Genomic DNA, 17,087 nt, shown 5'->3' with positions numbered 1-17,087 from the left:
AACACGATAAGTAAACTGGCATTCACATTAACTTGTTTAGGAGGGCATTTTTATAAAAGAAATGGGGCTGTAGTATAAAAGAACACTTCTTTATAAAAGAAACAGGATTGTAGACTGTAACACTTTATTGTATGCCTTATCCCGCTGTTACTGCATTGTCTTCTACTTCTGCTGCATATTTACTATATGTCTGATACCTTTTTCTTTTTGCATTATTTTTCAAATTTTTGTAGTTCTAGTCCTATTGCATTGTTTACTGGATGTCTTAAGCTTACAATGTTTATTATATTGTGTCCTCCACCTTGAGTCTCAGTAAGAAAGGTTGGCTGTGAATAAACAAACGAATATTCACAAAAATATAGCTTACTTTTTATGAATAACATTGTGCATTAGTCTTTTCAGAGTTCATTCTTACCATGAGAACTAAAGGAAAGAGATGTAAGAAGCGAGGCTCCCCATCATTCTATATTAGAATCACTGCTATTTAATTTATTCATAAATTACCTGAAATCAGAAGAGAACAGTGAAATGCCTGTACATCCCTAGGTAGAGGTTAAATTTGAACCAGAGTTCCAGCTTTACAGCTGTGCCGATAGGCCACTACATTAGGAACCCTTTCATGCCTAGATCTGTTGATCTGGATATTTGTGTTCAAACACAAGTACTGTAAGAGCATTTTAAAAATATTTTTGTGTAGAAAGGATAAACAATGTGCATACATTTGAACAATATCTATTTATCTATCCTTTAACTGCTTCTCATGTTAGCGTTACTTAATGTTCTTAGTCTGCCTAGTTTTGTACAGTATCATTGAGCTACATGCAATTAAGACCACCCACTCTCTTGGATCACCTTCTATGAATTTGAAAAGGAATTGTATTTGCATTGTTATACATTCAATCCTACTTTGCTTATACATAAATAAGTATCTAGCCCATCTAGACATTAAACTGCAAATTATATATTTCCAAAGAAGAGCTGAGATAGGAGGAAACCCCATGTATCTTTCCAATGGAAAAAAATGCTACTTTATAATATATTATATCACATTACATTACATTATACTACCTGTGAAACACAGGCAAGATAATGCTGCTGCAGTTATCTTGTTTGTGGGCTTCCTAGAGGCACCTGGCTGGCCACTGTGTGAACAGACTGCTGGACTTGATGGACCTTGGTCTGACCTAGCAAGGCCTTTCTTATGTTCTTTTCCTATTGTGTCTGAAACATCTTGGAAATATGCTGAATGGTAGCCTATCACAATGTGCTTCCAATGGTGATTAAAAGTGCCTTCCTTCCAGGTGTGTTATCAGACTTTTGCCAATGGCTAAGTGGTGTTGGTGGCATTGAGGCAGGAAGGTATTATCTGCATGTGGGAATACAATAATAACAATCCAATGGTAGGTCTTCTCCAGAACATATCAGGTTAATATTTCCTAATGAAGGGATAAAAAGAATGAGTCCCAGGCTGGAAGATGACTGAGTCACCAAAAATACAGCGATCCATCCACCCCACACTCTTGACCATACTCAGCCTTGAGATGTTCATAGATTCAATTGCTGTGCCTACAGTTTCAGAGGCTACAATTGCCCAAGAACACATTTCAACCAACTGTGCTCTGAACTCTATAGTCTTCTACCACAGTCACTAATAAATACCATAATTATCCATATTTAAATAAAAATTAAGTCAATTAAGTAAAACTCACAGGTTTGTTTGGATAAGACTATACTGTAGTAAACAAATACAGACTGGCATCAACTCAGTCTCTAACTCTCTTGCTTCCCTTCAGCATAAACTGAGATTTTTCTGTCATGCACACTTCATTTCATTATCACCTCCTCTAGGTCTCTGCCCTTCTCTGATAGTATTTTGGTCACCAGTTCAATTGCCTTTTTCTTGTTTTTGAAAAGTGGGTAGAAGGTAACATTTTCCTTTTTTTGTTTGTTTGTTTTGAATGCGTATTGCAAGGTGCCATGAGCACTAAAGGAGGGTATGGTACCAGGAAGTACTGGGAAGCTTAGTAAGGAGGTACGTAGTGGGGGAATTACATTGGAATGACATGAAGTGAAATGGCAGCTGAACTGCAAAGTCAAGACACATTGTAAGGGCTTTCCACATAGTAAACATTCTGCAGAAATGAAAGACATCTATTAAAATATGGAAATATTACAATTTGTAAGGGCATGACAAAAATAAAATAAAGCGTAAAAATCAAGAACTACTTTTTGTACGGTCCTAATGCAGCCTAACTGATTATGAAACATTACATATTGTCATTAACTCACTGAAGCACAAGTATCTGAAATTAGGAATGTCATTGTGAGTTCCTTTGGCTTTTGATGGGATTACTGAAGAGCATTAACTCTCTGAATGTTTCATCAAGTATAATAATACTTTTATAGAAAGATGTTCATGATGAAAGGCAGAAACATCTACAAATCATAAATCTAGATATTCTATTCACTTCCATAGACTGTAGAAAATGCTGACACAATTACACTATATATCTCCCAGTTTCAAACTAATTAAAAGCTTTGCTTATAATAACATTACTGCTCTCAGTCACCTGAAGTTATTCCAATAATGACTCAAGACTAGGCCTTATATAAATGGCAACTTTTTTCTAATAGCATGTCAAAATATTCCTTCTCCCTGGATTATATGTTTAATAAGAAAGTCAAAATGGCAGGCCATGTGACTACTTCCCCAACCTTACCCCAAAAACTGAGTTAGGAAACAAGGTTTTTTTTTTTTTTAAGTCTTTCTGAATACAGCCTTGATAGATTTTTCGGAAGAATAATTAATTTCTATGGGAGAAGGTAAACAGGTAGTGTAAAGACCACAGTCTGTAACAAAAGTGAAGGCCATTCTGTCGCCACACTGTTTCTAATTTGTCCCTGTCACCTTTGTATCTTGGTGCTTGACACTTGTTTTTCTCCATGTTTCGCATGAAAAGCCAGTAAACAAGTCTCTGGCATCACAGAACAAAATGCAGGAGGGGAACAAAATTGAAGGAAGGGAGCAGGGCCATAACTTGATTGAATCTTCCTGGCTAGATGAATAGGAAGTCTCTAGAAGTTCCTGGGAGGGAGCATCCTCACCCAGAAATGGGTCAATTTGAAGGAGGAGGAGTTGGTTTTTATACCCCACTTTCTCTACCGTAAAGCATCTCAAAACAGCTTACAATCACCTTTCCTCCCCCCCCCAAAAAAAACAGACACCTTGTGAGGTAGGTGGGGCTGAGGGAGTTCAGAGAGAACTGTGACTGGCCCAAGGTCACCCAGCAGGCTTCATGTGGAGGAGTGGGGAATCAAACCTGGTTCTCCAGATTGGAGTCCGCCACTCATATGGAGGAATGGGGAATCAAACCCAGTTCTCCAGATTAGAGTCCAACACTCTTAACCCTAGAAATCCTCTTTTTCTTTTTGAACAAGTTTTAATTTTACATTTTTTGGACTCACAAACCACAATTCCTCAACATAGGCCCTATCTCTGGCCACCTCATTTCCCAAGCCACCACACTTTTCACCCTGTAACTGGGAACAGAATCTTTCCTCAAGGTACTTTTTGTCTGCTTCAGGACAATCCATGTTTTATGGGTTTCAGAGCTCCTGCATGGTACACAACTGTCCCGAGCTCGGGTCTCCCGGGACCACCTCGGGACTTTCCAAGCCCAGGAGGGGCGAGGGGGAACAATGCCACCAGGTAGAAGGTCCACCCCAACCGTCCCCCTCCCCGCCCGCGGCGACAACCCCGCCACCGAGCGCCGGGTCGGGTGGATGGAGCGCCGCGGACGCCGCGCCCAGGAACGGCCCAGAGCTGTTGCCCAACCCCTACCTTTTCCCCACAGGGTCTCCCCAGACCGAGGGGGCCGTCGCCCCGAAGATGACGCACACGGCAGCTGGCAGGGAGGGAGCAAACCGCGGCTCAGGAAGAGGCCGGTTAGCCAGCGATGACCTCCCGCGGCTCCCCCAACGGCCCGACTCTCAGCTGGCTGTCGGCCGAGCACGCTCAGGGCGGGGACGGCAGAACCCACGTGGCTGGGAGGAGGGAGAAGGCTGATGCAAGCCTCTCTCACCCTTATATGGGCTCGGGGGGCAGGACCACGGGGAGGAAGTAGGGGTGGAGCTGGGCAGGAGGGGTATAAAGGAGGCTGTGCGGCTGAGGCCAGGGAGGAGAGAAGCCAGTGTTGACCATATTGCCTGTGCTCTCAGGTCATTACGCTGGCTTCGTCCGAGGGGGAAGCGAGTTCCGATTCCCCCTCGGAATGGTCTGAGGCTGAGGAAGCCCCACTGCCACCCCCTCCTCCAGCTACTACAACTACCGGGGCAGCACCCCTCCAGGCGGGGCATCTTACAACAACATATAGCTTTGCTTCTTTTCTTTTCTTTTTTGCTGCCTAGATGTCTGAACTTTCCTACTGGTTAGAACTGTACCTGCTCAGATATACTCTGGAGAGGTTTTTGAAGCTCAAAAAAACACTTGAGGGTTCTCCATCCCCCTTCACCACAGTTTCTCACCTATTCCAGCCTGATAAAAGGGGCTGCTCTTTGCTCAGTTCTCTCTCTGACTCTGCTGAGAGAGGTTTGTTACTAAAAACTCTGTCTCTTCTCCAACTAGCACAAAAAATTTACCTCAATCTTCTGTCTCCAAAAAACTTAGTACCCAGAAAATGGCACCAAAATGGATCTTCAAAAAAAGCTGAGATTTCAATATTTGAAAAATAAAATTTATTTCCAGCACATAAGTTTGTGATTTGGTCTCTCTAGACCAGTGAATGTCTTTGAGAATATAATGGAACATTGTAAGTTGCCCAATTGCTAGTAAAATTCTATGGGATGCTCTTAGAGCTAGGACATACTAACATTTAACATTTATTGGATATCATGTGAAAAAGGAAAATATTTTGCATTAGAGAACCTATATCATTTCAGAAACACCATGTCCTCCTCCTCCCGACATATATTTGGTTGTTACAATTTTTTCCATAACAATATTATTATGTGATAGCACACAAAATAAAATTTAAAAAATCAAATTAAAACCACCTGTTGGCATCCATGGATCTGATGAGGGCTTCACCAATGTGTTCACTTGATCCCAGTTAAGATCATCATCATCAGACTGACTATAACCACATGAAGTGAATGGCTCATCGAATGAACATCCACCTGTCAAAAACAAAATAAATAAAAGTCAACTTTGGATAGCTTCAGTGCAGTCTTGTCTCCATTTTCTTTTTTACAGGCATCATAATTTTGTCCTATTTAGATCTTCAAACACTTTTTAAAAAGTTCTTGGCATAGTCAGTGTCCAAAGACCGTGGGACTCACAGAGCTAATACTGTCCAACTAATTTCAGCTTTAAATCAAACCAGTAACGCGATAATTTGGTACAGCAGGCTTCAGTTCTAGAGTCTACAATGTGGGGGGAAACAAGCTATAAATACATGCACAGAAGACCAGGTATGTTATACCTATCAGGTGGAAGATCTGGTAGTGTTTCAAGGACCACAAGATTGTGGTTAAGCACAAATCCCAGCACTCCTAATAATTTACTGATAATGACAATTCTCTACAGACTCATATTATTTGGGGTTCATATCAGGAGTTGGGGTATGAGGTGTTGGGAAAGGAACCTTTGCCTTGGCAGACCAGCACTATGTGGCTGGGCATTGCTTCTAGGAGATACATTGGGACCAATAACTTCAGCTTTCATTGCCTGACTTCTAGGGAGCTTTAATGGGCATACAGCATCCATGATTCTCCCCAGATGGTGATGAGGTCCAGGGTCTCCTTCTCTCTCCAGGAGACACCACGCACTCCCTGCTTTTGTCCAGACACTTTAAGATTTTCAAAAGCTATATTTAGCCACAAACAAACGATGCTCAAGAAGATAGCAAGGATGGCTAGCAAAGCTCACCAATTAAAATGGCATGTCCAAGGACCCAAAATGGCGGGAGTGGGAGGAGTTGGAGGGGGAAAGGGGGCGTGTTGGGGCGATGGACATTCGATCCACGTGGTGAGGCACGCACGGAGAAGCTACCACAATTGACGTGGACATTTTAAAAAGGTCAGGAAAAACCAGGAATTGGAAATCACGCTGAAGTGTCATGACAACGGTGAGTTGGACATGCGGACGGAAGACGCTCATGCGTAACGAAAAACTTGAATCGCTCAATTTCCGGGAGAATATTGAGATAAAGTGGCCATGCGTTAACAACCCATATGTGCCCTCTAAACACAATTTTTAGCATAACACTCTCTCCAAGCATACAAGAGCTTATTAAAAAGATCACTACGACATATAAACTACTGAAAAGTTAAACTTTGAATATTCAACTTTGAAAAATTATTTTGTAGACAAACAAAAAAACCCCAGGTTCATTCATTTGTATGTGGAATCCTGAGCAAAATTCATTACTGAACAAAGGGAAGGAGATGTAGCTTTAAGTGTCTTGCTATCACATGAAACCACTAATAAGTTCATTATGGAGTTAAAATTCACCCAGAATGTATTTTACAAATTATATCAAAGAAGTTTGGTTCAAAATTTCTGATGGTGCATTCTACCATACATTTTTCAGAGTTACCAATTATAAAGTTGGTCTATTATAAAAAGTGTTCAACCACTGATGTCAGGAACCAATGACAGTGTAATGACTCACTTTTAAATTTAGATATAAAAATAACTTATCTGGACTATTAACAGTGGGTTGGATCCAGACAAAATTTTCCAATGTCAGGATGGAACTTTCCTGTTTCTCTCCTCCCAATGAACCCACTCAGCTTCATGAAATGCTGATCCCAACGGTTAGGGACCCCTGAAGAATATCATTAAGGCAGTTGGTGGCAAGAAAGGGAATCAGAGGAAACTGCCAATTTTGTCTGGATCCAACTGAAATTCACCAATTTTATTGCACAATTTATGGTCTCAGTCTTTATTCCAATTATTTAGGTTGCTCCTGATTCACTTTTTTGAGGACTCAAATCCAGAAGATGATTAGAGAGCCTAGGACCTATACAAAATCTGTTCACACTCTTACAGTGAAATCTTAAACACAGTCAGAGCCTTCTAAATCCACTGACTTCAACAGACTCAGAAGGGAGTAATTCTGCTTAGGACTGCACCATTAATTTAATTACCTGATTTCTGAGCTAAGTAATGCATAATTTAAAGATATTAATAAAACAGCGACTCCTGGCCCTACTACTTCTTCTGAAGGAAATGGTTCAACCCATTTGAATTAAGCCTTTAAACCTATATAAACTGTAACTTCCATTATTCAATGTTTCTCAAAAATTATCCAAATTAAAATATATATATCTGCTATTACAGAGCCCTTCTTCTAGTTGCTGCTTAGATGCTAGACCAGAGCTTCTCAAAGTGTGGGCCGCAACCCCAAATGGGGTCGCGTAATTGAATCTTGGGGACGCAAAAAAGTCGCCAGCCCCCCTCGCCGAGTGCTCCCTGACTAAGCACTACGAAAGGCAGGTTGTAACTTTTTTTCTGCAGGGGGGCGGCAGGGAAGAGTGCCAACACAGCACCTTTCCACCCCCCCCCCACCATGCGTGCGTCAGCAGGGCTGAAGGCTTCCTGCCTCGCACGCACACGGCTGGCTTCTTCCTCTTCCCCCCCTCTTGCCCCACAACAGCTGACAGGCAGTGGGGAGGCCAGCAGCAATGAGGCCGGGCCTCCTCCTCCAGGCTCCAGCAGCAGCTCCTCCTCACCGCCTTCCTCCTCCTTGTCCCCCTCAGGCGGCTCCCAAAAGTCCAGCTCCAGGATGCCGCCGCCATCGTCCTCCTCCTCAGGTGCCTCTCCCCCTGCCGTTTTCACCCGCCACCTCCTCCTTCTCAGGGAGCTCGCAGAGGGCCAGGCGGCCCCTCAACAGCCGTGCATCCGCCAGAGAAAGGCCTGCCATCTCCCGCCATCCTCCCCCCTCTTCTTTCTTCCTTACTCCCTTTCATCCTTTCTTCCCCAGTTCCTTCCTTCTCTTTCCTTTCCCAGTTCCTTCTTCTTTCTTTCTCTCTGTCCCTCCCCCCACTCTTTCTTTCTTTCTTTCTTTCTTTTTCTTTCTTCCTTCCTTCCATCCTTCCTCCCTTTCATCCTTTCTTCCCCAGTTCCTTCCTTCTCTTTCCTTTCCCAGTTCCTTCCTTTCTCTTTCTTTCTCTCTGTCCCTCCCCTCTTTTTTTCTTTCTTTCTTTCTTTCTTTCTTTCTTTCTTTTTCTTTCTTTCTTTCTTTCTTTCTTTCTTTCATCCTTCCTCCTTTTCATCCTTTCTTCCCCAGTTCCTTCCTTCTCTTTCCTTTCCCAGTTCCTTCCTTCCTCTTTCTTTCTCTGTCCCTCCCCCCACTCTTTCTTTCTTCCTTCCTTCCTTCCCCCCTTTCATCCCGTTCCTTCCTTCCTCTTTCTTTCTCTCTGTCCCTCCCCCACTCTTTTCTTTTCCTTCCTTCCTTCCTTCCTTCCTTCCTTCCTTCCTTCCATCCTTCCTCCATTTCATCCTTTCTTCCCAGTTCCTTCCTTCTCTTTCCTTTCCCAGTTCCTTCCTTCCTCTTTCTTTCTCTGTTCCTCCCCACTCTTCCTTCCTTCCTTCCTCCCTCCCTCCCTTTCATCCTTTCTTCCCCAGTTCCTTCCTTCTCTTTCCTTTCCCAGTTCCTTCCTTTCTCCATCCCTCCCCCTTCCCTTCCCCTACTAGGGCTGCCAACCTCCAGGTGGCGGCTGGAGACCTGGCAACCCTAGCATCTCCCCCCACCGAGAGATCTACACCTGGTATGGCCCCTGAATGATGTTATAAATATGCAAATGGCCCTTGGCAGGAAAAAGGTTCCCCACCCCTGCAGTAGAGAAAAAAATCCATCCTTAAAATCCTTTAATAAATTGTATAATTATAGGTACACCAAAGAATTGTTTAAAAATAAATTTCTTTATGATTTATTATCAGTAAATGTTTTGTTTGTATACCAATTTTATATACCTATATACCCGGCGGGGTCCCCTAAAAAAATTTCGGGCAAAAAGGGGTCACGAGTGGAAAACGTTTGAGAACCTCTGAGCTAGACAGCCAAATCAGAGATCAGTCTGGCTGTCACTTTGATCAGGAATCTTTCCTAACGCCAAACCTTTACAGAGGAAAGTTAAATAGCTATAGAAAAAGCATAGGATTTATAGCCGTGCACGGCTGGTTAAAGTTCATCCACCACATGGGTGTTAAAAGGACAGACAAGCCCCTGACAAGGATGCAAGTTTTGTTTACATCCAACCCCCTTCTATTTTGGAAGTGGTAAATATTAAAATATAAAAGGATTAAGCAATACACTATACATTGGTCTCTGACTGAAAGTAACCCAAAATGAATAAAATGTAAAGGAAGAAAAATGGCTAGCTAGGTTGTACTTGCTATTTAATTTTCCAAATGAGAAAGGCATGCAAGATAGATCATTTGGGAAATAGCCATTACTCACTTTTTTTAAACATTCACCCAAACACTTTCCACTCCCTTTAAATACCACCATCTGTTTTCCTTTATTATGAACCTCGCAAACATATTGTGTATGCCCTGGTGGCTGAGAGATAGGTCATCTTAATGTAGTTCTAAATCGTGTTCTGCAGAACAGTCTTATTTGTTATCTCTAGGCGTTTCAGAGAAATTAGCACCCCTGGACACTGCATCTTTCTATAACACTTTTGACTATACCAACCTCAATTAAAAATTCCACTGGGAACAGAAAACTCATTAAAGAACTACTTAATATTTCATTTTGACAACAAGATATAATCTGTCTTTCCACATCAATAGAGAGAACAAATTCAAAATCAAGTAGATCTCTTCAAATGCAGACAGGTAGGTCTACCAAGTGATACTGCATTGTTTAGCATATGAAGGGCAAGTAATGACGTTTCCACAAAACTGAAAATATAGTTTTTTCTAGACAAAATTTGATACAGGAACATACAGGAGAAAATGATCCAGCTACCCCAGTCCCAAGCCATGTAGGACTTTAAAGGTCTAAACCAGTGGTTCCCGAAGTGGGCAGTACCACCCCCTGGGGGGCGGTGGGATTACCTGGGGGGGCACTAAGAGGCAAGAGGGCAGCAGGGGAGTGCTAGAGGTGGGCCCCTTCAACTGTGTTGTTGGATAGGGTAGGGGACGCTGGGGTTGAATTTGTGGAACCAAGGGGCAGTGTCCCGAAAAGTTTGGGAACCACTGGTCTAGGGCTATCGGCTTCAAAGGGAGAGTTTGGGAGGCCGTATAAGTATCCCCTTTACTATAAAAGCTTGGTGCAATAGTTGTGAAAGTCCCCATGTGACATGCTGTGAAGGGGGGAATAGGCCTGTTCTACCATATGGGCATTGCATCCACAAAAGGGAGTCTCATGTCCTAAGAAGAGAACAGCAATTTGTGAATAGCTGATTAAAGCAAGCCAAGCATACAGTAGCTCCTTTTCTGTGCTGTGTTTTGATTGAAGTTTATGAAAGAAACAAACACAAAATATCAGAAAATAGGCTTAAAACAGAGCTGAAACTAGGCACAACGTAGCTTAGGTGGGAGGTCATGTCATTTTATTCAGAGAAAAAAATATCCTGGATAAAATTTATTAAATGCCTGTAGAGAGGCAGGAAAAAATGTTTATGTTTAAACTGGAATATTTATGTTGCAGTCAAATGTAAAAAAAAAAAAAAAAGTCCTGTGACTCAACACCATCCTTATTAGGTGACACCAGAGAGCTGCGTGATGCAGCAGAGCTAGTTCAGGATTGTCTGCTGCCCTACACAGAGAGCAGGGTGGTTGATTCATTTGGTTCTATCACTGCTTTGGCAAGGGCTGCTCCCCATGAAATTAAGGCAGAACCCAGAGCTTCCAACAATACCTCAGAGGCTTATGAAGCACAAGCTGTATTCATGCAGGGAGCTCACCATGCGGGGAACAACCTGCCATTCCTGCCATGTACATTGCTTCTGCTTCCGTGCTTTCTGCAAGCAGGTACCCTTTGCACAGACTGCTGTAGGACTGTACTACAGTGGTAGAACCTCTGTTTGGCCTGCAGAAGGCCCCAGGTTCAATTGCTGTAGGGTTGCTGGCTTCGGGTTGGGAAATACCTGGAGATTTTGGAGGCAGAGCCTGAGGAGGGTGGGGTTTGGGGAGGGGAGGGACTTCAATGCCATAGAGTCCAATTGCCAAAGTGGCCATTTTCTCCAGGTGAACTGATCTCTATCGGCTGGCGATCAACTGTAGTAGCAGATCTCCAGCTAGTACCTGGAGGTTGACAACCCTAAATTGCCAGCATCTCCAGTTCAAAGATCTGGCAGTAGGTGATGTGAAAGACCTCTGCCTAAGACCCTGGAGAGTTGCTGTCAGTGTGAATAGGCGATGAGCCAATGTTCTGATTCAGTATAAGGCAGCTTCATGTGACTAGTTTCTTAATGGCCAGATTGGGGAGGGGGGGCACAATAAACAAGAGAAAATTCCCAGAGTGAAGCCTGTAAAATACATTAATTGTTTAGCAGAAAATTCCCAACACATATCACAAATCTTCTTCAGGGAAATGTATAGTTATGTTTCAAAATACAGTCCCTCTTATCTCTTACCTAAAGGAGACACAATATGATATATCTGCTTAACAACAAAGTTAATTTCCATGAAAAAGAGCTGGAAAACATTTTGGGAATTTTCTACTAAACCACTATAACTTCGCCCTCAATATTTGGTCCAATTTCTTGATGGCATGTCTTATTGACCTACTTGGAAACTCCTTTTTGCATAAATTTTTTTGGCAAATTAATCTACAACTGTTCCCTTGGAACTATTATATTCTACCATGTGAAATATTTTTTTCTTGATGTCTTTAGAGCTCACGTAATTGGTACAGTGAAGTATAACATTTTCAGTTCTTGTTACTGCTGCTACAGAGCTGCAATGAAGTCTCAAATATATCCTCAGAAATATTTTGTTAAGAAAGGTTCTGAGTATGTGCAGACATGATAGGCAAAGGTAAACTGTGGTCATTTTTTCACGGAGGTTTGGCACGGTTTTGCCTTTGTTTTGGCCCGCTTCAAATTTTTGATTTTTCATGAACGCTTCGAGCTTTAGCAGAAAAACCGCATCAACTCCACATCTTCTCAAACCTGTGTTAGTCCGTCCTTTTTGGTTGCTAGGCGTTTTTTTTCACTCCATGAAAAACGTTCCTGGGTTCGGACCAATTGTCCCCACCCATGTCAGCTAATTTCTCCTCCCCTGTGAACGGCGATTGGCTGGGAGAGTTTCAAGCCCGGGGGACAGCCTTCCTCCAAGGCAGGACAGATCTCCCTCCTGCAAATCCAAGCCAAAACTCCCGTCACCCTTCTGAAGAGGGGCAGCCAGTCTGCTCTGTGTCTCCCTCCTGCCGGTGCGATCCTGTGTGTGTTGGGGGGGGCATCCTGAGAGCGGCAAATCCAAGCCAAAACTCCCATCACCCTTCTGAAGAGGGGCAGCCAGTCTGCTCTGGGCCTCCCTCCTGCCGGTGCGATCCTGTGTGTGTGTGTGTTGGGGGGGGCATCCTGAGAGCAGCAAATCCAAGCCAAAACTCCCATCTCCCTTCTTAAGAGGGGCAGCCAGTCTGCTCTGGGTCTCCCTTCTCTATCTGGATGGAAGTTCCTGGCAATGGATGGCCAGAGCTCTACTGGTGGGGGGGCACAATGATGACCGTCTGTCAAAGTCTGGGAAAGGGGGGATGGCCAAGTACGGGGGGGATGGGGACTGGTGCTTTTTTTGGCTGGGGCTGTGTCCACAGAGGTGAACTGCACTGGGCAATCTGCTGGGTGGAGTTGGGGCGGAGTTGGGGGCGGGCATAAACCATGAGCTTTTCAGAAGGGGACAGACCTGCTTGCTTTGTTCCCATGAAAAACCAAAACTACTTCTGGATTGACGGGGACATAAAAACATAAATTTAAATCGCGCCCATGAAAAATAAATTTAAATCGCTTGTTTTTTTGCTCCACGGCAAGAAAGCATCAAAATCGTCCGTTAAAAGTGGGCCTGTGTGTGTGTTAAGTGCCGTCAAGTCGCTTCCAAGTCATGGCGACCCTATGAATGAAAGTCCTCCAAAACGTCCTATCTTTGACAGCCTTGTTCAGATCTTGCAAATTGAGGGCTCTGGCTTCCTTTATTGAGTCAATCCATCTCTTGTTGGGTCTTCTTCTTTTCCCGCTGCCCTCAACTTTTCCTAGCATTACTGTCTTTTCTAGTGACTCTTGCCTTCTCATAATGTGACCAAAATACAATAGCCTCAGTTTAGTCGTTTTAGCTTCTAGGGTCAGTTCAGGCTTGATTTGATCGATAACCCACTGGTTTTTTGGGGTTTTTTTTGGCAGTCCATTGTATCCATAACTACTGTAAACTACTGTAACTTAAATTTCCAAACGACATTCTAATGTTAATTATATCAGTTTTTCCTTTACAGCGTAATTTGCTTCAATTAATATATTTTGCTTTAAAATGCTTCCATTTAAATGTAGATAAATGTGTGTGTGTTATATATGTATCAAAACACTTTGCTTTAAAATATCTTTAAATTATGCATTTTTCCCCAGGCAGATTTTAATTGACATTTAAAGCGAGTTTGAATAACTAAGGATCCTAAAGAAACTTACCTGGCAGCAAGACCCACTGAACCCAGAATGCATCAGGAAGTAGCCTGCAGCCAGGACATGGTTGTCAAGTGGCTAGCAGTATCTCACACAGACCAGTTATGTTGCTAATAGCACCTGCAGTATTTCTGGCACTGGGGCGCTTAAGACTGAATGATGCTGAAGTGGTAGCTTGATGCCCTTGATCAGTACTGGATTCCATCATCCACACCACAATGAAGTAGGCACCGGCAGTCCTCCAGCAAACTGCTGCATAGTCCACCGCTGGTTACAGCAGTATCCAATTCTGCCACCCTTGAACCATGAGGAAAGGCGAGGGTATAAACGTTTTAATAAATAAATAATGACATTAAGGTCTAAAGGCTTCCTTTGATTGATTTTTCTTTTGGGGGGGGGATGTAATGAGACCCTGGAGAGCCAGTGTGATGTAGTAGTTAAAAGCAGTGGTTTGGAGTGGTGGACTCTGATCAGGAGAACAGGGTTTGATTCCCCACTCCTCCACATGAGCAGTGGAGGCTAATCTGGTGAACTGGATTTGTTTCCCCACTCCTACACATGAAGCCAGCTGGGTGACCAAGGGCTAGTCACACTCTCTCAGCCCCACCTACCTCAAAAGGTGTCTGTTGTGGGGAGGGGAAGGGAAGGTGATTGTAAGCCAGTTTGATTCTTCCTTAAGTGGTAGAGAAAGTTGGCATATAAAAACAAACTCTTCTTCCTCTTTGGAGAGCCACTGGCAGTCTCAGTAGGCAATACTGAGCTTGATGGACCAAGGTCTGATTCAGTATAAGGCAGCTTCATGTGCTCGTGTGTTCAATGTTCAACATACCACTTGTAGTAGCACTTTGGCACATATGCTTTTGATACTACAAGAATAATTTGCTGCGTTTCAATTTTTTTTTTTTTTTAAAGAACAAGCTTATTGGTTTTATTGTAACTTGTTTCTGAATCAGGTGGAATATTACAAAAATCTATTATGAGATTTTGGCAAGAGGCTACTTTATGGGTTTTAATCAGCGTACTTGATTAAATGAGGGCCCAAGCGTCTTGAAAGAGCTGTCACTTAGGAAAGTTTCTTTTGGCTGCATTAATATTATTAACTAGATTGGTAAAAATGCTTAGCTTTCCCACAACAGGGAATTCTACTTAAACCAATATCACTTAAGTAGCCTTTCAGGAAGAGCGCCACATCCATGTCAAACATACTAATCTGCAAACAATATATTATTCATAAAACGTAGAAAGCGCATGCAAAATAGAGGCTTCTTTGAGTCTAACAAAATCAGAGAGAGGCACAGGCACATGAAGAATACATGCAGACAAACTGAAGCCATTCAGAATGAATAACAAAGAAAAAGAACAGTGATCAAAGCTTCAAGGTTCTGCCAGATTTGATACCTAATGCAGAAATAAGTGAAAACTGCATTACTATGACGCATATGAATATCAAAGCAGTCTACGAGGAGCCAATGTTTTTCTAGCCAAAAGAATGAGAGCTGCGTAAAATATTAATAGGCTCAGGTACATGCAAATAAGAAGCTGAGCTACATATCCTTATTGCCCTATTCCTACAGTCTTTCTGCACAGCAAGCCAGTGTGGTATAGTGGACAAAATGCTGAGCTATGAGAAGGGAGGCCCAGGTCCAAATCCCCAGTCTACGAGGAAGCTCACTATGTGACATTGGGCCAGTTACTCTCTGTCAGGCTAACCTACCTTGCTGGGTTGTTAGTGGAAAGTGAGAACCAGATACACTGCTTCTTCCTTAGAGGAAGAGCAGGATAAAAATGTATTATCAGAGTTCTGGAGGTGTAAGGATTGTATGAATTTGTCTCTGTACTGCATACCTTGTCTGTTCAATAACGGTTGCATATTTGGGTCCCCAACCTTCAACACAAATGTTACTTTCAGGAGTTTGACTATTTGAATAACTTATAGAAGCAAGGAGTAGACATATATAGTTCTAATGAGCAATGTTCTGATCTATTCCAAACACTAGCTAGGGAATATAAAACTATTAAGACAGACTTGCCATCTGAGCATAGCAGGTTAAAGTATCTATGTTTACCCATTCATTATGATAGTGAGTAAAATTACCTGTTAATGACAAAGTGTTCCCATGTGATTTTAAAGACAATTACAGAAGTGTCATCTGTTAACTGAGTTCATTTTCTTACATTCCCTAGCTATTGAATACATGGGGATATAGAGCAATTAGCCATTCCTTGTAATTCTTTACACTAAAAATTCAAAAGCTACTTAATTTTAATTTTCCAGTACAAAAAGGTTCTTATATTTACAAATGTTACATATCAATAGACTAACGTGTAAGAATTGCTTTTGACACACTCCTTTCTTTCTAAATACAGTATTAACTGTTAAAAACAGCAAAACAATTTTTTCCTGGATTTCAAATAAGAGACAATATTTCAGCAATGCAAAGCTACCAAATCCATTGAGAAGATAAGTCAATTCATTTTCTCATTCATCAAAAACAAAGCAAGATATTCCATTCTGCATATCTAGGAGGCATTTCAATGAGCAATCTGGCAGTATTTCTCTTCATCTGCAAGTTCAGCTTTTAAAACAGGTATTCTCCACCTTTATATTCCTCAAGCTAAAAACCACAAGTGGACCTGAAGCTCAATCATTCTCCACAGTGCAGCTCATTTTTAATGAGCATCTTGTCTTCATGCCTCCCCCAGAAGACAAAATTCGCAAAGCAATCTCAGATAATTTGAAACTGAGATGTGCTACTTCCCCAAACCACTGTCTTTTTGAGTCAGAAAACTTCCTGTTAAAGCCATAAGGGAATGGTGGACCATTTCAGTCAAAACTGATTTTACTTATTTATCACAAGCTCCTGCTTAGAAGCTCCACTGCGGATTTGCTTGTGCATACAGTCTGTTTCAGGCTTTGAACTTTAGAAAGGATTTAAACAGTCAATCTCAATATCATTATAAATCCAAGAGCATTACCTTCCTATTGATCATGAGAAAATAAAAAATGTCTGAAGCTTGATTTCATGGGTAATCTTTTCCATTTACTTGATGAGTCTGGAAGCTGTAAGAATATATACTTGTACAACAGCATAATAAACAGGGAATGGGAAATCCAGTGTATTTAAAACATGTTCCCAGTTGTTAGTAAAGAACAAAAACAGTATTCATTTTGTAAAGTGTCAAAGAGTTTTAAATTAATCTGCTCTTGAGTAAAACATGCGGCCAAGGAACTCACCGTAGGCTGCTCATTGTGGCTGCATGGCTGAAGATCTGCTCCGGAAATGGAGCTGGGGCTGGCTGCGAGGTCCCAGGCTGCTTCTGCTTTGCCGGCCCCAAGGCCAAGCGTTTTTCTGCCCACCCACCCCCTATTATTTCAGCCTATTGTGGGCTGGAGGGGAGAGCTGCTGCTCTAACAGGGTGTCAGAGGAGGATGCAGGCAGACCAGTGTGTTCCACCTCCAGGGC

At 42.4% G+C, this 17,087-nt stretch overlaps 1 protein-coding gene across 6 annotated transcripts in view; it reads right to left on the bottom strand.

Annotated features, from left to right (window-relative positions):
- The window catches only part of PTPRM (protein tyrosine phosphatase receptor type M), a 546,095-nt gene that overhangs the window by 396,907 nt on the left and 132,101 nt on the right, over window positions 1-17,087 (bottom strand). For 4 of the 6 annotated variants that reach the window (XM_056854227.1, XM_056854228.1, XM_056854229.1 and 1 more), the window contains exon 2: window positions 5,053-5,175. In XM_056854227.1, the coding sequence (XP_056710205.1) occupies window positions 5,053-5,062 (10 nt within the window). In that variant the 5' untranslated portion in view covers window positions 5,063-5,175. Of the gene's footprint in view, window positions 1-5,052; window positions 5,176-17,087 lie in introns of those variants that run through there. The other 2 variants (XM_056854225.1, XM_056854226.1) reach the window with 1 other exon arrangement.

The sequence above is a fragment of the Euleptes europaea genome, chromosome 8 (genome assembly GCF_029931775.1).
Source record: "Euleptes europaea isolate rEulEur1 chromosome 8, rEulEur1.hap1, whole genome shotgun sequence".
NCBI classification, from domain to species: domain Eukaryota; kingdom Metazoa; phylum Chordata; class Lepidosauria; order Squamata; family Sphaerodactylidae; genus Euleptes; species Euleptes europaea.
Note: the sequence above shows the minus strand (reverse complement) of the source record. Positions and strands in the feature narration are given on the sequence as shown.